This window comes from Chironomus tepperi, unplaced genomic scaffold (assembly GCF_022539635.2).
Source record: "Chironomus tepperi strain 1889 unplaced genomic scaffold, CSIRO-AGI_Ctep_v1 contig_93, whole genome shotgun sequence".
In the NCBI taxonomy this organism is placed as follows: Eukaryota; Metazoa; Arthropoda; class Insecta; order Diptera; family Chironomidae; genus Chironomus; species Chironomus tepperi.
Window position 1 is genome coordinate 971,035 of NW_027226215.1, and position 21,289 is coordinate 992,323.

Below are 21,289 nucleotides of genomic sequence, written 5' to 3' on the forward strand. Positions count from 1 at the left end.
GATATCAGTAGACTGCGTGATAAGACCTGGACCTAGACAAAACAAACGTTCTGCGCATATGATTCATGTTATACGTCAAATACAGCACTTAAATGTCCATAATCTGTGAAGATATATTAATTTTGAGTGATCACGAGTATAATAATCGGTAACGGCTACAAAAAATAATGATAAAGACTGATCATATGGTTTTTGCTCAAGAGCTATAACCTCGTATGCTGATTGCTTTTTCAGCTGTTTTATAATCAGAACAGGTGGAATAATTGAAGTGAAGTGAAGAGCTTTTTTATTTGAGCTTTTAAGCTTCATTCAATGCTAATCTGGAGATTTGTTCTTTGAAACGTGAATTGCTAATTTCCTTGATATACATAGTCCTATGGTGGCTAAGCTTTCAATTTTCGCGTATTTTTGGTGATAAGACTAGACCGAAACTGCACACGACTTACTGTTTATGGCTTTTTCAAGAATTTTTGGCGGCAAACAGGACATGCATCATGGGTCGTGTTACTTTTTTTTCTTATTTGAGATATTTTTGGGATTTCTGCCTCGAAAACATCTAGCTAATTGAAGAATCTAGTCCATAACGAGGGTACGTCCTTTGCTTCAACCATATTGAATCCTCGAGTGACTCAATACTTGTAAATCGACCGAGTATCAATCCCTTGTAATTCTGGGACTTTTTGAGCTTTTTTTCATGAAAGCTTTTTCATTTAAAATTTTGTTGATGACTTTTCACTGATTTGTGAATGACTGTGACGAACAAATGTAATTTCACATGATTAATGACAATGAAAGTCACGTCTTAAAAAACCAAAACAAACTAATTCCTTACTCTTTATCTGGAATATTTATTTATCATCTTTCAATACACGATTATACTGCAATATTTGATACATTATTAAGTCCTCAACTTTCTTTTCCTCTCTATGAATGAATCAATTAGTTATTAAACACTCTTTGATGTCTTTTTTTTAAGGTAAACTTTTTTTTATGATTATAATCGTAATGTATTTTTTGTTATATGATAAGAACATCATCAATTTGAAATATTACATGAATAAATTTATATTTTCATTTAACATTATAGCAGTGTCTGACAAACTTTTTCATTCAGCGGCACACAATTTTGACAAAACATTTTCCACTGAAAATAGGTTTGAAAGACACTGCATTATATTTAATAGATAACGTATGTTTTTGTTTTGTTTTTCAATAGAATATACATAAATTACAAATGAAGCAAAAATGGGGAAAAAAATAATAAAAACGGAATCAAAATCATAATTCAACTCTGCCAAATAAAGTGAATCGATAACAGTTAACAAATTTTTTTGTTAAAAATGCTGAATAAGTTAAATGTTATGAGACACTTTGATTGTGCATATAACTTCGTCTATTAACATAAACATCATTAATACTAGTAATTTTTTTTTACTTGTTTACAATTTTCTTATGCGTAAAAGTTGATAAGTTTTGAAAGCAATGGCCCGAAGAAAAACCAATAAAAATTAATTAAAGATGAATTATTGTTTTGCTGAACATAGCCCATGATATCGGAATTATATACTTCATCATACCTTTTCTTGTTCTATTTATTGAAATATTACACGATATTTAAAATATTGGAATATAATTGTCGATTTTAGCGCGATGCTTTTGTGCTACACATTCGGCAATCCACACAATATTACGACATTCTTGTTCTTTGAGCTTTAAGTATGAATAGAATACACCGAAATGGAATTGTTGGATGAATGCATAAACGTTAAGTTTGACCTAAATAAGAACACAATTTTGTTAATTAAATGAAATTAAAAGGATATCCAATACGGGATCTTACCTCATGTTCAAAGAATTTATCTTCCAATGTCTTATCACCAGGATTGTTTCCAGAACCATCGAAAAGGGCTGCATACTCGGCATAATACTCAGCAACAGCTTTTACTTGCTCATAATCATCAGCACGTCCCAAAGCTGCCAAACCATCAGGGAACATTCTACCACAGCGTGGATACAATTTTTGACGATCATCTTTAGACAATTCAGTACCGAATGAATTAATAGTGATGATAATGGCACGACGATCTGCTTCAAAAGCAAGAATTTCACACATCACATCAGCTGTTGTTCCGCCAAGACTTTTACAAAATTCATAGAATGCTTCCAAGTATGCTTTGTATAAAGTATTTCTGATGATTTCAATATTCATTTCGTCTAAATCTTGTTCACTGATGCAGTCAACGAAGAATGGGGCCAATGGAGTGTCAACCAATACAGCATTATACAATTCAGCTGGTGTTGCAGCAACATGAATTGCCTCCATTTGTTCAAAACTTCCCAATGGATGACATTTTGGAATCAATTCGGAAATTGGTCGTTGATGAAGTGTTCCCGTGATAAGAAGAATAATATTATCAATCATATAACTATATGTGATGAAGTCCAAGAATGTTGCAAGTGGTTCAACTGCATGATTTCTCATATGTTGGAATTCAATCACAAGTTTTTCACGCAATTTATCGTCAATTACGGATACGGCAAGCGGCGATGGCTCGTTTGCAAGGAATTGTCCATAATCAGTTCCTTGGAGGTGGAGTTTTAAATCTAGAAATAGATGATTGAATTGAAATATTATTGTACAATCTGGATCATGTGATAATTTAATCAATTTTCCGTATCTCTTTATTTTTGGCAATATTCATAATATTGATTCGCTGGATGTGCCGAATAATTAATATTCAATTTCTTTAATGACTTGTCATATGATGATGATAGCTGAATCACCAAAATATCCTGTTTTATTATTTTTCTCTTACCTTCCAATGTTTCGCATTGAACAAGATTTAAATAGTCCGATTGCTTCAAAATTCCGCACTTAAATCCACGACATAGACCTTCCAAGTATCCTGAATCGATGTTAAAAAGCCACCCCGTCATTTTTATTTTAATTAATCGATTTTAAAAGTCTAAAATCGCGATTTAAATATTTTTTGTTTCTAAATTGAAAAAATTTTTCAAGCCCCACTAAAAATGATGTCACACGAGTCATGTGACAGTGTTCGTTTCATTTCGGTTCAATTATTTGAATTCTTTTTGACCGTTAATTTTCAGCAGTAACAATTGTGTGAAATTTTTCTTATTGGATTGACTTTAAATTTATGTCTCATTACTAAAACGACTTGCATGGGTTAGATCTATTAGATTTATTAGAAAATAGACATTAATTTTTGTTAATTAAATAAACATTTAATGGTATTAATTGATTAGATATGATAAGTTACTGACTTATCCCATATATTCCTTATGGAATTTGATAAATTTGTTGCAGTTGCTATTTGCTGACTTAATAGCTGCATCGTATACATTGATGGCATCATCCTTTTCAACACTATAGTTAATAACTTTAAGAAATTTTAAGTTTTGAGAGCATAAAGTAATCACAGATGGATCCAAGTTTGAGATATAGAGATAATTTAAGTTTGGACATAGATTGATAATTTTTTCGACAGTTCTAACAGGAATTGTGCAATTAATGTGCTTAATGTTAAGCGTTTTGATGCTATTATTAGGTTTAAAATTTTTTAATGTCAGCAGAAGTTCTCGATTTTCAACGAAATTGACGAAAAATCTCAATGTTAATTTCTTTAAGCATGACAAGTTATTCCAGACATTAAATAGTATGGATATATCATTACATTTCTGGTCTGCTTCTTCTTCATCACCAGAATCTTCATCTTCCAAGTACCAAGAATATTGTGGATATTTTCGCTTTCCTACAAACTTCTGTTGGAACAGGAACTTCAGTTCTTCCAATGAATTTTCTTGAGATTTCAAAAAGTCTTCAATATTTGTCCTTATCACAGCATCCTTTATATCACATAGGTTCAACGCAATCGATCTCAGCTTAAGCGATACAATTTGAGTGACTTCTGATTTAAATAATTCATTGACGACATCAGGATACAGTTCCAGTTGACGTAGTTGATTATTTAAAAGTAGAAATTCTATGACATATTCTCGTACTGTACGCTTGTTCAATATATCAGCAGTAATGTATCTCAATGATAAGCTTTTCAGTTCTGGCTGACGATCCAAAAATGTCTCAAAGGTGTCAACAGCAACATCCGAGAATACAAGATTTTCCAAATTTGACAATGAAAGTTTCTTGTGAGTTTTTAACTTTGTGATAGCTACATTCATGACTTTTAAGTCTCTGACATGCTGCAGTCTTTCAATGATTCCAACAAAATTATTTTGAGAAGATACTTTCTGGACATTAAAATACACTGTGTGCCATGCATGATTCTTAATCAGTTTTAAGGTTGCGCTATTCATTTCATGATGTCTGATGTTTAAACATTCGTACTTCCTTTTACCAGAAATCACAGGATCGGTATAAAAATTTGAATTTATTACAATTTTCTTCCGGAAAGCCGCACTTTCTCCTATGTATTCAAGCCATTTTTTCGATACCAGTGACGCGTTAAGTAAGTCATTTACTGGAAGATAATCCAAGATTATATCCATGATATCATCATACAGATCCAACATTTTTGCAGAATTTAACTCTGTAAATAATGAAAACAAATGAGTCATAAAATGGATTACTAATACAATTAGTTCGATTTTCAGTCATACTTACATAAATTTGATGAGAGTACAATCAGCAATAGAATATTGCATCAAATTATCCAGTATAATATGCAATAAATTGCTTATTTAAAGCAACAAAGACTGAGTAATACTTTTTCTAATCAGCTGGATGTTTTGTTTTTATTTTTTTGCGAATCGCTTTGCAAATATGGTTTGAAATTTAAAAAATTGCGTTTTTTGTTGTGGGTGCGTTCATTTGTAACGTTTGGGGGGTTGATGATATTTAATTAATAGACATTTCAATAATTGCATTGCTTATTTTCGTTATAAAATCATTGTTGTAACGTTCATTTGAGATTTAAATAATATTTTTCTGCACATTGACATAGCTGAAAGCCCCTTTTAATACAAAAGATCAGTCTGTCTTTTAATTTCGAACTGATAACATTAAATATTATACATAAGCTGTAATATTATCAATACAAAGTAAGTTACAATCACATTTATAGCAATCTTAATCAAGTATTTAAACATTCTAAATTTTAGTTCCATGTTTAATTGAGTTTTGATTGTCGATAGTTTAAGAGCGGCGGTTGGTGACAATAGACTGTTAAAAATACCTCGACAGAAATGAAATTGTAGACATTTTGATGCGAAGAGATCGACTAGATAATACCACATTCTTGAGTAAACACGCAAGTCATCTGAACTTTCCAGAATCATTTGAGGAAGTTTGGATTTTCACCAAAAAATACTTAAACCAAGATCAAAGAAAAGAAATGTTGATTTCAAACAAAGACATTCAAACAATAAACGTAGTATGCATCGAAGCTGATTTTGAAACTTCTCTATTTTACAAAAAGATATTCATCGAAACCTTCTCAATTGATGAAATTCAAAAAATGATAATGACATTGGATAAAGATGGTGAAACGTTGATTTTTAAAACAATTCCTTTTGTAAATTCTATAGAAGTTGCTGAGTTTATAGAGGAAATATTTGAAGAAAATGTAGAGGAACTACGCAAATTATTGTCTGTTAGATGCAAAGGACAAAATGAAACTATTTTCATGAAATTTAATCATAATCATTTTAAAGCAAAACTTGAACCATTTGCAGGTTTAGCTATAAAAGTTTTTACTGAAGATGAGCTTAGATCACTATACGAGTAGATATGTTGATTTCTAAAAAAGAATCTATGTATCTCGAAAAGCATAAGTTGGTTAATCGATTCAAAATTCAGAACCAGGTTGAATTGACTACATCATGGTGCCAAATCAGAATCATGCCGGTCTGGGCTGGATTTTTGATCGATTCACCGATTTACATCTTAATGGATTATGATAAAATATACGTAATTTCAATTTATTTGCTATATATCCTCTAACCTTACAAAAATAACAAAAAATGTCAAAATATCGTTCCTGTTTATATTTTATGGCAATATTGCTTCTTTGAACTTTCTTTAAAATATGTTTAAATAAAATCTTCAAATACTTGATTTCTCTATTCCTGATTTAAAATGCAGTTCTTCTAATCGATAATATTCCTTCATTGTTCTTAGTGTTTCAATGTTTTTAGCATGTAGCTCGTCCAATGATGGCAAATCACCACCATAATCAGATGGCATACAATGACGAGGAACATGTTTTTCAAAAAATTCATTATAATCCATGTCTGCTGTGTGAATATGGATGACATCCGCCAACTCTTTCTTCATAAAAGGTTTTATTATAGCTGTTTAAAAGAAGTGAAATTAAAAGTGAATTCTCAACAATTAACTTTCATACTTACAGAAAAGTACTTGGAACAAATGCGATGAGTTCAATATATGAACAGCTTTTGTCTTTAAAGGACTTGCATGCTGAATAAAGTCTAATCCTTTTCTTATAGAGCTTATCCGTGGTTGGAAAATATGACCAAATTTAGTTCCATTCCAGTCTGATATTAAAATTGATCCATCTTGAGGTCCATGAATGAGCATATTGTATTCTAAAGAGACGAAAAAACTTGAATATCAAGCAAATAAAGATCATTGTCAGTTAATAATACCTGCTATCATCATAAAAGTTTTAAAAACAGTATCAAAATTAAATATTTGTGTATTTGGATCAACAGTTCGTTGGATAAAGACGAAGCTTTTGTCTGGTGTTATTGGAAGTGCTGCAATCCTTTGAATCTTAAATGTCAGTTGCAATTCTTCAGAATCAGGATCTCGATTCCAAAACAGCTCTGGTGAACTTGTTTTAATTTCATAATATTTTTGGATTCGCTTTTCGGCTTCATCTACATCACCATTAGTTCCATTAAGGTATTGAAGACACTGCAAAATCACTTTTGGTTTTTAATCCATAAAAAATATCGAATATAAAGCTACATACCAGCTTTTCTTGAACATTCGGGACATTTGGAAGTTTATCTAGTCTCTCCTTTAATTGCATCACTTCCTTCTGTCCAAAACTCATCCTTTTAAGAGTGTCTTCATAATCGTAACCTTTATCTAAGAACACTTTTATTTCCTTTAACAATTTCTCTTGATCCATTCTTGCTCTTATCTCTTCTTTCAAGGACAACGAATCAAGTTTAAATTTTTTGGCAAAAAAAAGGCAAAACTTGAAAGGAATGTGTCTTACTGGTTTGAAAATCGAGATTAGACTGTTTCGTTTTGCAAAAATAAAATATTTCAGCAGTGCGAAATGAGTGATATTAAATTTGGGTAGCCATATTTACATGTTGGGCATTGGATGAGCATCTATGAGTGTGGCATGCGCTTATGTGACTTCGGCGTATCGTAAATCAAAATGTCACCGATGTTATAGTAAAGACAAATTTGGACATGATTTGGACATTTGGCAAGATTTGGACATCGGAATCGGCAATTGAATTGTCAAAATTTCAATTTGATATTTTTATTGAAATTTCAACAAAAAAACATAATACCTAAAATATGATTTGTCATAGTTTCAAAATTTTGGAATTCATAGGAATCTAAGGAAGTCAAAGCTGTGTCGGAAGACAGCAACTCAAGTGTCCCGACAAAAATACATCAAATGGACAACCTCCAAAAAATAAAAGTGAAAAGGCAAGTAAGGAAGCTTTAAAGAAATATTTTAATTCCAGTTTTATTCTTAAAAATTCTTAAAAATCAAATGTGCATTTAGGAAATAAACCTTAATATATAAATCTCTATAAACATCTCATACATACAGATATGCTAATATTTTAAACATTTTGTTACTCCCAATAATTTCATCAAATTAAAGATACATAAAATTAAATAAATTAACACAAATTAATGTGGACAAAAATACGTTAGAACTGGTCATTAACTTTCCATAAACTAGTTTTAAAGTATTTTTGTCAACTCGGAAAAGTATTATTCACAAGCGACACGACATGATAATGACGTCTTGACAACGCCAAACGACCTTCATGGGACGAAAAATTGACATGACGTCAAGTTGAGTGCATTCACAACGTCTTTGTCATAATGTGTCGCTCGCGATACAAATTCCAAACCATATCATCACAAATGTGAACATTCATCATATGGAGAAATTTGTACAATTTCACATAGTTCGTCTGTAAAATTATCCAATTGTTGTTTTAAATGATGTTCTTCATAAATCCAATATTTTTTAAGTGACGCAATTTTTTCTAAATTCTGAAAATGTAAATATTCCATTGAAGGCAATTCACCTCCGTAGTCAGCCGGCAAACAATGTCGAGGAAGATGATTCTCATAAAATTCTTCATAGTCCATATCCGATGGATGCGTTTGAATGCAATTAAATAGATCACTTCTCATAAAAGGTTTGAGCATAGCTGTTGAATTGAGATGAATATTTTGTAATTAAATTGTAGCTGTTATGGTCCCTTAACGAACAATGAGCGCAATAACTTGGTATTGTGATCGCAACCTGTCCATTAGGGATTATTAGTAAAATATTTATCATCTTACATATCAAAATTTGGAATAAACTTGTTGTATTTAGGATGTGTATTGCTTTCGGCTTCAATGGATTTCCATTTTGAACAAAATCTAGACACTTCATAATAGAACTAATACTTGGACGCAGCAAATGTCCAAAACTAACTCCAGTAAAATCCAAAACGAATATTAATCCATCACGAGGTCCATATGTCATTACTGCATTTTCTATAAAAATATGGATCATTCATTATTTAAAAGTATAGTCATTATGTTGTGGGCAACAATTGTGTCGCGACACACAGATGTGAAATTTAGAATCTCTGTTGTGGCGCGTGATCAGGCTTCGATGGGCTGGAAATGTTATAAGAAGACCTCCCGAGTATACCAAAATACGTTTGAACTTGTCATCAACTGGACATTACCTTGCGATTGACTAATTATGTCGTATTTTTGTTCACTCGGGTCTGTAGATTTATTAGAAAATCTATAGCTTAATGGAGCTTCTATTAAACAATGTCTTTAAATCTGAATTTGTTGATGGTACAAGTGCTCGTGGTGACCAAAGAACGCTTGTAAGGAAGCTGTCGATAGAGACGAAGTATTGTACTTTGTACTAGTAATTGGTAGAAGGACATTAGCAAAAAACAGCAGGCCTAAAGCTTTAGGCGCCATCTGAGAGAAGCCACGGATCACAATTGGTCTGTACGTCCAACGAAGTGTGTCATGACACAAAAAAGGTTGGTTGACCACCATTGATATAAAGGACCAACAAATTGCTTACCTGCCATCATCATGAAAAGCTTAAAAAGATCATCATAGTTATAATTTTGTGGATCCGTGTCGACTAATTTAAGCATTATAACATAACAATTATCAGGAGAAACAGGCAAGGTGGTCATGTGATGCACTGTAGTTGCAAAAGCTAGTTCTGGTGAATCTAAGTTCCTGGGCCAAAAGAACTCAGGACATGTGGCCTTCAACTCATAGTATTTTTCAACACACTTTGCTGCTGCATTTATATCGCATTTATTTCCTTTTAAGAATACTATTAACTGGAATTCATTAAAAAAATATCAAAGATCAATGGATCTTGTGAAAAAAATTGTTCCTCTATTGTTTAACTCACAAGCTTATCATACATCAATTTAGGCACATGAGGTGAATTAGCAACTATTTCTCTTAGCTGTACAACATCATTATGATCAATATTTTCTCTTTTTAATGACTCTTCATAGTCAAATGCTTGATCTAAAACTGCTTTTATAATTTCTATCACTTCTTCTAGTTCCATATTTTTTTAATGTCAAATAGTAAAGTTTTGGCACTCTTTAATATTTTAAGCACATCCGATCGATTGAAAGACTTAAGCAAAACTAACAGAATTAACAGAAAATCTAATGTCAAAAATGCATAATGATAAATTTGAGCTATTAATTCTAGACAAAAGTAAAATTTTTTTTCAAGATCGCCATTCACACTATTTTGTCAAACCGTGCTTGATCTTTGTTAATTCAAATGACTCTCCCAAATTCTCCATTGATGATTTATTGTTGGAGTTGTAAATTTAATAAGTTTGCGAATTTTTAAAAAATGTGTAAAAAGAAAGAGGTAAAATCATATTCGAGCGACACAAATGAAGGAGGCTTCGACATGGAACTTTTAAGGCTTCGCCAATCTTCTTCATTAACACCAAATGTAAGTCGTCTTTTTTTGGCATCCATATAGCGGATCCTTAAAAGCCCTGTGGTGACTGTCACTCGGGATAGTCATTTGTGTCACGTGGGATAGGTTTTTTGACAATACAAACAAGGAACAGTCTTACTTGCTTAATTCCTTGACTAAGACGTCCGTGATCCCATTGCCGCCCAAAGAAAACGTCTAAAGCCGGGTCTATCCATCGAGAACTTCTTCCAGTTCAGAATATTAACGACTTTAGCGTTCTTTTCTGCACATCCAATCCAGAAATTCATTGATCTCAAGGAAAAATCTAGCACAAAGTATAATCAGACATTTGACGTCATTCTATAAAGATGATTTAGATGCTCACATTTGGAATTATAAAATAGTCAATTTATTTGCATACAAAACTCATACAAAAATGTCAAACTACTGTTCGCGTGTCTTTTCTATGGCAACATTGCATCTTTGAACTTTCTTAAAAATATTTTTGAATAGAATCTTCAAATACTAGATTTTTCTATTGCTGATTTAAAATGCAGTTCTTCTAAGTAATAATATTCCTTCATTGATGTTAGGGTTTCAATGTTTTTAGCATGTAGCTCGTCCAATGATGGCAAATCACCACCATAATCAGATGGCATACAATGACGAGGAACATGTTTTTCGAAAAATTCATTATAATCCATGTCTGGTGTGTGAATATGGATGACATCATATACTTCTTTATTGATGAATGGTTTTAGCATAGCTGGAAATAGCAAAAGTTTAGGGACTTAGTGTCTTAGTTAATTTTTCGTCTGGAATAACACAAGTCGGGTAATTGATTCAAAGTCCGGCAAAAGGCTGAGGTTTCACTTTTATAGTGAGACCGAATCAGGTATTAAGTCAAACTTATGCCGGCCTGTTATCGAATTTTTAATCAATTATTCTATTTGTGCTATTCAGACATACTTACAGAAGAGTGTTTGAAACAAACGCGATGAATTCAATACATGAACAGCTTTGGTTTTTAAAGGACTTGCATTTTGAACATAATCTAAGGACTTCATAATAGAACTAATACTTGGACGAAATAAATGTCCAAAACTAACGCCTTTCCAGTCTGATATTAAAATTGATCCATAACGGGGTCCATGCGTCATTAATTCGTTTTCTAAAAGAATGAATATTCTTAAACTACACAAGTGAATCACAATAGATACAGTTTAACAAGAGAGAAGAAAAACTTGAATTCGGAGCAGCTGATATTAAGAATTTCTATAAGACAATAGGTTTACACTACTAAATGAGTGTGATCATGATTATACTCAATCAATATAAGGGTGATTCTCCCGAACGGTTGCATTTTGAAAAATGAGCTTTTTTAATCCAAGGTTATTTGTTTATTGATCACAAAAATATTTTTATCAATAACTTTTCGAATTTTCATAATTTCAAAGTAGAAAACTGATAAAAACTATAAAATTAATTATACTTCGCATAATATATTAAAATTCTGTGTAAAACTTAAGCACAGATGAAGAATTTTACTTTTTCGTTTTCAAAATTTTGTAATTTTCCCATGGATTAGGAGAAAAAGTTTGAAAAAGGTGCTTTGTGACCAAAGGTTGACGTTCGGAGAATCGATTTTTCTCCTTAGTTAAGCTTTATTGATTAACTTTGAAGCATAAATATGATGGAACAGATCAAAAACTATCAACTGATATGCATTTCATGACTGAAGAATAAGCATTTAATGTATAAATATTGATTCCCCTATAAAAATTTTCACAAAATGCAACTTTTGGTCACAAAGCACCTAGCCGAAGAATCAAAATATCTCTTGAAATAAGCCGTTTCAGAATTGTGTAATTCAATTATAGGATAGAAAATGTGTAATTACACTTGAAAAACTGAAACTTAGAATAGTTTTAGTGCAAAAATCAGAAAAAAATTCAATTTTAAGTTAATTTTTTTCAATTTCCCCTGTGGAGAATCACCCATAATTGAGGCTGTTCAATTTTTGTGAGCATCCCCATAAGCTTGCTCCTTGAAGCAGAATTGGAAAGACTCTATTCTGGAGGCACTTATACTAGATCCGCGTCCCAATCACAATGTCTTACCAACTCCAGAATTCAAAGTCGACTTGAATTTTTTATGGAGTCAAGTCTATTCGAATTGACTTTTTCATAAAAAATCCGAATCGACTTCAAGCTCTGACCAACTCTGAATTGAAAAATATGTCACTTTACCTGCTATCATCATAAAGGTTTTAAAAACATCATCAAAGTAAAAGTTTTTAGAATTTGAATCTATTGATCGTGTAATAAATACGAAACAATTGTTTGGAGCTAAAGGCAGCGATGCCATTTGATATACTTTAAACGAACGTTGCAATTCCATTGATTCTGGATTTCGATCCCAAAAGAATTCTGGCGAGGTAGTTTTTATTTGGTAATATTTTTCAATGCGCTTGGCTGCTTCGTCAATATTTCCACTGGATCCATTGAGGAAAAAAAGGCACTGAAATAGATATGTGGAACTTAATTGATGTCATAATGGCAGCAACAGAGATTGATACTACTTGACACTACTTGGCACTAGTGTGTCCCAGCCCACAGGTTGCTTTATTCGCACTCTGTACTTAAAACTGTAGCAGTAAAGAATCAATTGAGTATCAATCCCCAGGACAATAACACACCAATTTTACATGAAGAATTGGAACAATTGGCACATCTTCTAATTTTTGCTTTAATTTCATCACATCATCATGCTGAATGTTTACACTTTTTAATGATTCTTCGTAATCGAAGCCTTTATCTAAAAATACTCTTAATCTACTTCTTATTTCTTCTTGATCCATTTTATGCTCTAATTATTCAAGGTCACAGAATCAAGTTATTGATTTTTAAAACTCAAAGATGTTAATTGTTAAGTAACAGGTACGTCTGTTTAGATTGAAAACTAAGATTGAACTGTCGTTTTGCCAAAACTTAATACGCTGATTGCTTAATATTAATCATTTGTAGTATAAAGCAATAAAAGTAATTTTGTGTTTTGAATAAAGTTGGGTTTCTTTACCAAGATTCAAGGCTAGCCTACACCAATCATTTTTGTATGATAAACAAGTGCTCATAGCTTGTTCCTTTATTGCGTGTTAGTATTTTGCAAATTCTTTCATTACACTTTGTTCGGCCTGCTAGGTGAGGACCGGGATCTCGATAGCTAGACATCGCAGAGATAACTATTTATCGAGTTTGACTTAAAAGCACAACAACATCGAATAATACTGAAAGTGATTGACTAATAAAAAAATCAAATTTTTGAATGCTTTCATAAAAATATGGTGAAGTCGCTCGATAAGGCCCAGATGAAATTTCTTTATCATTAAGTCTTATTTCATTTTTGACAAAAGTGATTCCCGAATGATACAAATGGAGAAGGCTGCTCCAATTATTAGAGGCATATGAAAGCTGCTTCAGCAAGTTCCATTGTGTCATCCATTTAACAGACATTAGCTCCGTGGCCAAACCTTCTTCATTTGTGTCACTCGTAATTAACACATACATTTATTTTTCTTTTAATTACAGTCTATTGTATAAAATTTCAATTCTAATAGTTAGCACACAATTTTATTAGCTGACCATGCACGTCAAACTAGCTTGCTGGAAATCCCCAAATGATTTGTCATGAGCACTCTTTAGACCCTCAATACAAGCTGCAAATCGATCTTCACTTTTATGTAAAATTTCGGTTGCTTCATCTAGTTCTATATCCAAGTATTCACTGTCTTCCTTGATTGTTATTGATGATAAGTTCGTAGTAATCTACAAATAATGAAGAATTTTGAGATTATTAAAGGATGGATGCTGTAATGTGCGAACGAGTTCTTATTTTCGGAATTTCAATTTCGAATGGTTCTTATTTTCGGAAACAAATTTAAATTTCAAATGAACGTTAATAATCAAATCGAAAAAACTCTAAATTAGCCTTTAATTATTGATTATAAAGCAAGATTATGTTTAAACTAAACTAAGTAATTGTAAAAAATTAAAGAAAAAATCTCAAATAATGAAGAAAAGTGAATCAAAGACATTTTAGTATTTCATTGTTTTCTCAGAATGTTTGTAAACAAGCAATGAAAACAAAACCAAAAATTTGAAATAATTTTTGAAAAAAACTTACTTTAAGCTGATAAGTTTAACTTTAAACTTCGATTAAATGATTGAAAAAGCTTCAATAAACACTACTATGTTAGTTATCTTGATTTAAATGAAACATTCAAGCTAAAAATCATGAAAAACTAAAAATTTTAAAAGTTTTGATGTTTTTCAAGATGGCGGATTTTTTCCGAAAAAACATTCGAAGTATGATTCAAATTTCTTCGAATCAACGTCCGCATCAACTGTTCGCACATTACAGGATGGATGGAATTGAAATTTGACTAATATTAAGTAAGAGGTCACAGATTTACTTGTTACAAGATATGTAACCTGGAAGGCACAAGAGATAGAAATGGCTTAATATCTGGTCATCGTGACTCTGGTCCCAAGTAAGATTCGATGAAATCCGGCTTCAGACCAAAGGAGAGCACGAACTCGACTAGGAATTTAGTAATGAACAGTCGACTTAATTCCATACAATATTCGAGTCGACTTCCAGCTCAAGACCAAAGTGAAGTCGGCTTAGAGTCTGATTTTCAGCTATTTCTACATCCTGTGTTTTCGGGATAACCTCATATCCACATTTACAAACCTCATTTATGCAATCGTTAGTGAGTCCCAATATTTTACTTCCTCCAGTCACAGAACATTTACATAATCTATCAAAAGCTCCCTGAATGTTCAATGTAACATCTTCAACAATGAACGACATTAAGCTTTCAACTTGTAATGATAATGTTCTTTCGTCATTAACACATTTTGTAAAGCCTGCCTCAGTTTGACCAACTAAAGACACTGCTTTCTGCTGTAATTCACTTGAATCTTCAAAACAAATTTTAAAATTAGTTCCACCATTTTCAATGATCAATTGACTAAGGAACAGCTTTAATTCGTCAGTTACAGCCAACATATATTCTTTGCCATCTTCAGTAGAGTTGTAAAGTGCGTCGTAGTAGTTTTGTAGCCGTTTAGAGAATTCTATTTGGAATTTCCACAGCATGTCACTAGTCTGCGATCCAAAGTCATCAAGAATCTTCTGTTGACCTTGTAGATTGCTTATAAAGTCTTTAGATGTGGTATTTGAAAAAACTTCATGTGACGACTGCGAATAGTTTCCAAATGACTGAATTATTTTATCGATATTCTGTCGAATATGGTCATTGAACTGAAGTTTTGCAGACTTTATTTCAAGATTTAAGGAATATTTAAGCAATGAAATTGTTGACTGTCCCTGAGCTGAGAATTCATCAATTTTAGACGTAGCTGAGTCAAGTGCTTGTAAAATAGACAGCACACCTGATATTATGGACGTCATTTGCTTACTGACAATGGTGATTTCTTGGAATGCGACCAAAGTATTTGCTGTAGCTTGATCATCAATTTCACCATCGAGAATTTCAACTGATATATCTGTTCCTGAATCTAATATAGAATCAAAATTTGAGTACAAAACTTCTAAAGCAACTCTGATGCTTTTTAACTGCTCTGAATATTTTGACAGCAGCAAATCCATCACACTTTCCAAATTCCGTCCAAAAATCATTCCAAAATTTTTCGATGCAACTGCAATTTGTGTTGTTGCTGATTCCATAAGTTGAGCACTGTATTGCAGTAAAGTGATAACTTTTAACGGATTTGTTGTTGGCGGTTCATTGATAAAGTCTGAATACTGCTGCAAAAATATGTATAGACCATTGAAAAAGAATCTAAGGTCCATAACACTTTGAGTAAACGAGTTATATTCCTTATTATCAATTCTTGTAGATATTTTCAATATTTTCTCTAGCTTGGGTGGCAAACTTATTAGACTTGATGACGCTTTTATGCATTCTGATGATACTCTGGAGTATGTTGGGTAGACGATGTTAAATCCAAAAAATGGTTCTGTAGGCTGAGAAGAATTGAGGATTTATGAGAAATTCAATGTTTTAATGGTTTTAATCAGAGCTTGAAGACGATTCGAGTCGAATGTTTCATGCAAAATTCCGAGCAGCATAACATTTTCACTTGGACATTGCAAAGTCGTCATATTAATGGACAGATGCCTTGACGACACTGTGACGATTGATTTCGATCCATTTTTGTGGCGAAAACTGCGGTTTATCGAATTGTGCTTCTCGGGTTTCAAGTCGACTTCCAGCTCTGACCTTAACCTGAGATGAACTAAATTACCTTACAGAAAACCAATAATCCAAACACAATGACTAACTTCATTTGAAAATTCTCTTAAAAATATTTTTTGTGCCGATTCCAAAACACCTTCTATTCCTTAGAGTTCTACCAAATAACTAAATACAGTTCTTCTGATAAAACTATTTATATTTTATAAATTCTAAAATTTCTTTTTCTCATTTTCTAGCATTCGTAATCATGAATTTATTGATATTGTAATTTTATTCAGGCAAAAAAACATGTGAAATATGTTTATTAGATAACACTAAAGTCGTTGACTTCTCTGACGCGATATTTATGAAAGTGAAAATGAAAGAAAGAAAGATAATATAGTAAATGATCAAAGAAATTGTATTTTGGATATAACTAAGATATGTTTATTTGCTATTTTAGTATACATAACGTGTTTTATCATATTTTGGATGGTTTCTAAGGTACCGTAGGGCACTATATCATCGAACTAAAAATGTATGAACCATATTTTGAAGTGCAAATACAATTAAACTGATGCTATCTTCATTAGCACGCCGTGTATGCTAAACAATTGCTGCTTCACTAAATTGGCGATAAGATAAGATGCGATGTTGCTGTGACAGTGGTGAGACGAAGAATTTTGAACCAGTTTACGGCAAATAATACGGTTCGGCGCATTTGGTCGTTCGGGTTAGTATAGTGTGCCTTAGAATGCTCTTGAAACCGACCCTCGGTCAAGTTATACAATAATTTATTGAAATTCTAAATATTCTTAACAATTTTTAATAATCTTCTAAATACCTTAGATAATCCTATTCCTGACAATTTTAAAGTAACTATAGCTTATTAAATTATAAAGTATACATCATTGCTTATTTATGATTAATAAATTCATCAAATCGTTGTTTAAAGTGATGTTCCTCTAGATGAAAGTATTCTTTGTGTTTAATCAGATTTTCAATATTTTTTGAATGCAATACTTCAATATGCGGTAGTTCTCCACCATAATCAGCCGGCATGCAATGCCTTGGTATATGCTTCTCAAAAAACTCTTCAAAATTGAGATTTGATGGATGAACATGGACTATATCGATAAACTCTTGGCTCATGAATGGTTTGCAGATAGCTAAGGTTAAAAAATAATCAATTAATTATCATGTAGAGTTGATCCGTAGCGGCAGAAATGAAGAAGAATCGGCCGCGGAAATACAAAGGCTTCTTTATTAACACCAAACAGAAGCCGCATATTTTCGGCAGTCAAATGGAGTCTTCTTCATTTCTGTCATTCGGAGTTGCCCTTGGTGGAACTGGTTGCGATTAGTCTACCAATTATCTAGTTATAACTAGACATCCACTCGAGCGACACAAATGACATCTTCCAAATAGCTTCTATTTGATGTTACTAGAAGAGCTTTAATGGAGTCTTTTTAATTTAGTTTCATAAATTTTGTGTTGCTCGGGACAGTCGATTAATCGCAGTCTGTTCCACTCGGGAATGTTATTCCCAACGAAAAAAAGTTTAAAGATCCAGCCTCAAATCACCATGACTATAGCGTGGGGTTGGAATCAGTAAACAGATCCTTTTCTCCGTCACATGCCTCTCGAGTCCTCTTTAGCTACTTACAGTGCAAAATTTGAACTAAATACGACGAATTCAAAATATGGATCGCCTTCATCTTTACAGGACTTGCATTCAATATAAAGTCAAAGCTCTTCCTTATGGAACTTATGCTGGCACGAAACAGATGACCAAACTTGACTCCAGTCCAATCTGAGATGAAAATTGAACCTTCTCTAGGTCCATTTGTAAATATTGCATGCTCTAAAAAGAGAAAATTTATTATTACATCAAAATTTATTCAAATTTGCAGACTAAAAGCCGGTTTGTTAAATCATTCAGATTTGTTGTCATGAATAATATGTAAATTAATTGATATCAAAATTTCGCGAGTCAGCAAGTGATGAAAAACCGGATTTGAAAATCAAATGATAAGTTTTTGACCTCAACACGAAATAAATTTTTACCTGCCATCATCATAAACATCTTGAAGACATCATCATAATGATAATTTTGTGGATTTAGATCAGCAACTCGATGAACAAATGCATAACAATTGTTGGGAGTAATTGGCAGTGGAGCCATTTGCTGTACTTTGAATGAAAACTGTAAAGCAGTTGATTCTGGATTTCTATCCCAGAAAAGCTCGGGTGATGTGATTTTTATCTCAAAATAATTCTCAATGTGTTTTGATGCTTCGTCAATGTCTCCTTTGCATCCGTTTAAGAAAAGTATGAGCTAAAATGATAATTTTGATTTTAATTAACTAGAACTCTAGTCAAATGGTGTATAAATGATCAAAAACCCGTTCCTCGGCCAGTGTGAAATGGATATGAGCCAGATCTGGTAGAATCCAGCCTATGGCCATACTCACATCAGAATAGATACGGATTTTTAGTAATTTCCGTGCAAATTTATGGCTAATTCATTGGTGAGCAACTTGTGTGCCGTCAAACGTTTTTGAAAGTGTCATGTACCGTGTGGCATGTTTGGTTTCGGTCAAGCCTTATCACCAAGGTGTACCGCGAAAACCAAATGGTTACCCATCACTGATGTAGCATAAAAAGCAACCAACTTACATGCTTATCGTGTATAAATTTTGGAACTTTGGATTTGTCTGCGATTCTTTGTCTCAATTTAATCACATCTTCGTGGTTAAGATTTTGTCTTTCCAATGCTTTTTCATAGTCAAAAGCATTTTCTAGTTGAATTTCGAATCTTTTTTTAAACTCAATTATATCCATACTGTAAATTATATTACACTGTCTTTTCGAGAATTAATAGCACTAATTTATTTGCTTTTAAAGGAGTTATGAAAATCCACAGCTGATCTGCTCGAAAACTTTAATCAAAATGAAGTGATTTTTGTGCCAAAACTGAAACTGGTATTTTGAATTTTAAAGATGCATTTGAAGAAGATGAGGAAGCGAATGTTTTATTGGTCTGTTTTAGCAATCAATGTTATCTAATGTTGTGTCGTATGCAGAGTTGAAGTTTGGATATTGACAGAAATGAAGGTGATTCTGTCAGTTCAAGAGCAAGGTTTAGGTGACCGAGTGGTTAAGCAACATACCGGATATCAATATTACTTGTTTTGTGAGTTCGTAGGATTGATTCCCATCAGAGACTAAATCTCTTAAACATTATTTGGAGTGCTGTAGATATGACAAGAATTCACGTAAAGCTTCCGACACATTTCAAAACGGCAGAAACTTTTAAAAAAAGCTCTTTTAAATGGAAGATTTCCAAAAGAATTTTGAACACATATTTTTACAGTTAAAGCTGCATAATTGGATAGACTTAATCAGTATTTATAATTATAACCTAATTTAAATCAAAATATTGAGTTTTGATTTATTTCTCGTTCATTAACTGTTGGAACTGAACTATAGTCACAAAATAAATGATTTCTGTAGATATAATCTGAAATAAAAGAATTTCAAAAAAGTTAAAATTTAACAAAATTAAGATAAAAACTTACAATTTTTGCAACATCCCAGTCAAAATTGAAAAATCCACATCCAAGCTTTAAAACTTCAGTATCGATATTCAGTAGCTTGCTCTTTTGCACTTTATTGTAGAGTTTGCAACAAAGTTTGTGAATTGATTGAACCTGGAAAATACATAAAAGGTGGTTTACTCATTCTAAGTCTTTGAAGCTACATCAAAAGAGCTTCCAGTGATTCGAAATCGATTCAAATTTTATACAGAGTCGAGTCGATTTGACTTGAATTTTCCAGAAAAATCCGAGTTGACTTCAAGCTACTAAAAATTCTTGGTTTGAGTCTTGAATCAACTCAAACCATGCCGACTTCAAACTCTATTATTAAACCATGAACCAAGTCAATCAACTACTGACAATGAAAATTTTCATGGCTATCCTCATAAATATTTAAGTCAGTTCCAATGAAAATAAATAAATTATTCATACCTTCTCATTAACTTGATGACCAAAATAGCTGATTTGTATAATTTTGTATTGAACATGCACAGTACTGAGTATGTACATAAAAATAGGACCATCACTACTAAATACTTTCTCATCAGTACTGACTTTATGGGCAACAATGAACATTAATGAAATTCCAACTAGCATTATTTGTGTGATCATGATGAACAGTTGTGGACCGATAACGCTGTTGACATTCTTGAACAAATTGTTGATTTCATTCACTGCTTCAACTAGATAGTCGATATTTATTGGATTTTTGTATTGAATTGTCATGAATTGTTGGTTGTCATAATTCACTGAATTCCTTAAAATAAATTGAATTTTTAGTAAGACTAAGGATCAATTTGTAAATTTAAAAACTTACCTCAAAATATCCTCCAAACTTTCAAGTCGATGTGTTATTAAAATTATGAAAAAAACTGAAAAATGCATTGGCAAATACATTGAAAATTCAGCTATAAATCCAGCATATCCTCCTCCATGTTCATAAATTGTAAGCACCAAGTCAATTGACAGAGAAATTGGGAACCAAATATGCTTGTCGGAAATATGCCAACTAAGTTGCAAAAGCTTGCAATTGAAGATCTCGATACTTTTAAGCATGTTGTAGACGTACTTTTGGGAACAAATTAGAATTGAAAGTGAGAAAAATTTCACAAGAGGATCAAGTGCTGAATAGAAAACTATAACACCATATAAAACTTTCGAATTCACTATATTTTGGGCTTTAAAGCTACGAAATCTTTGGTAATAGTTCCAACTACTTAACGTGATATTTAAACTTA

At 32.2% G+C, this 21,289-nt stretch overlaps 7 protein-coding genes across 7 annotated transcripts; all 7 read right to left on the reverse strand.

Moving 5' to 3' along the window:
* Positions 1-824: 824 nt before the first annotated feature.
* Positions 825-3,040, reverse strand: VhaAC39-1 (V-type proton ATPase subunit VhaAC39-1). The gene is made up of 3 exons (XM_070635639.1): positions 2,817-3,040; positions 1,841-2,604; positions 825-1,776 (listed from the first exon to the last, which is right to left on the reverse strand). The coding sequence occupies exons 1-3, from the start codon at positions 2,935-2,937 to the stop codon at positions 1,615-1,617; spliced, it is 1,047 nt and encodes a 348-aa protein (XP_070491740.1). The 5' UTR covers positions 2,938-3,040; the 3' UTR covers positions 825-1,614.
* A 144-nt stretch (positions 3,041-3,184) lies between these two features.
* LOC139086974 (uncharacterized) lies at positions 3,185-4,778 on the reverse strand. The gene is made up of 2 exons (XM_070635638.1): positions 4,643-4,778; positions 3,185-4,568 (listed from the first exon to the last, which is right to left on the reverse strand). Exon 2 carries the CDS (start codon positions 4,549-4,551, stop codon positions 3,286-3,288), a length of 1,266 nt encoding a protein of 421 aa, XP_070491739.1. The 5' UTR covers positions 4,552-4,568; positions 4,643-4,778; the 3' UTR covers positions 3,185-3,285.
* Positions 4,779-5,931: 1,153 nt separating this feature from the next.
* On the reverse strand, positions 5,932-7,253 carry LOC139086991 (alpha-tocopherol transfer protein-like). Its single transcript, XM_070635673.1, has 4 exons — positions 6,975-7,253; positions 6,646-6,916; positions 6,388-6,585; positions 5,932-6,330 (listed from the first exon to the last, which is right to left on the reverse strand). Exons 1-4 carry the CDS (start codon positions 7,134-7,136, stop codon positions 6,083-6,085), a joined length of 879 nt encoding a protein of 292 aa, XP_070491774.1. The 5' UTR covers positions 7,137-7,253; the 3' UTR covers positions 5,932-6,082.
* A 501-nt stretch (positions 7,254-7,754) lies between these two features.
* On the reverse strand, positions 7,755-10,697 carry LOC139087010 (alpha-tocopherol transfer protein-like). Its single transcript, XM_070635699.1, has 5 exons — positions 10,611-10,697; positions 9,654-10,549; positions 9,309-9,579; positions 8,555-8,752; positions 7,755-8,418 (listed from the first exon to the last, which is right to left on the reverse strand). Exons 2-5 carry the CDS (start codon positions 9,816-9,818, stop codon positions 8,120-8,122), a joined length of 933 nt encoding a protein of 310 aa, XP_070491800.1. The 5' UTR covers positions 9,819-10,549; positions 10,611-10,697; the 3' UTR covers positions 7,755-8,119.
* On the reverse strand, positions 10,576-13,145 carry LOC139087013 (alpha-tocopherol transfer protein-like). The gene is made up of 4 exons (XM_070635701.1): positions 12,888-13,145; positions 12,439-12,709; positions 11,163-11,360; positions 10,576-10,955 (listed from the first exon to the last, which is right to left on the reverse strand). Exons 1-4 carry the CDS (start codon positions 13,047-13,049, stop codon positions 10,708-10,710), a joined length of 879 nt encoding a protein of 292 aa, XP_070491802.1. The 5' UTR covers positions 13,050-13,145; the 3' UTR covers positions 10,576-10,707.
* Positions 13,146-13,562: 417 nt separating this feature from the next.
* LOC139087009 (uncharacterized) lies at positions 13,563-16,629 on the reverse strand. Its single transcript, XM_070635698.1, has 3 exons — positions 16,522-16,629; positions 14,942-16,240; positions 13,563-14,013 (listed from the first exon to the last, which is right to left on the reverse strand). The coding sequence occupies exons 1-3, from the start codon at positions 16,561-16,563 to the stop codon at positions 13,822-13,824; spliced, it is 1,533 nt and encodes a 510-aa protein (XP_070491799.1). The 5' UTR covers positions 16,564-16,629; the 3' UTR covers positions 13,563-13,821.
* A 258-nt stretch (positions 16,630-16,887) lies between these two features.
* On the reverse strand, positions 16,888-19,383 carry LOC139087011 (alpha-tocopherol transfer protein-like). The gene is made up of 4 exons (XM_070635700.1): positions 19,132-19,383; positions 18,520-18,790; positions 18,119-18,316; positions 16,888-17,620 (listed from the first exon to the last, which is right to left on the reverse strand). The coding sequence occupies exons 1-4, from the start codon at positions 19,294-19,296 to the stop codon at positions 17,367-17,369; spliced, it is 888 nt and encodes a 295-aa protein (XP_070491801.1). The 5' UTR covers positions 19,297-19,383; the 3' UTR covers positions 16,888-17,366.
* Between the last annotated feature and the right edge of the window lie 1,906 nt (positions 19,384-21,289).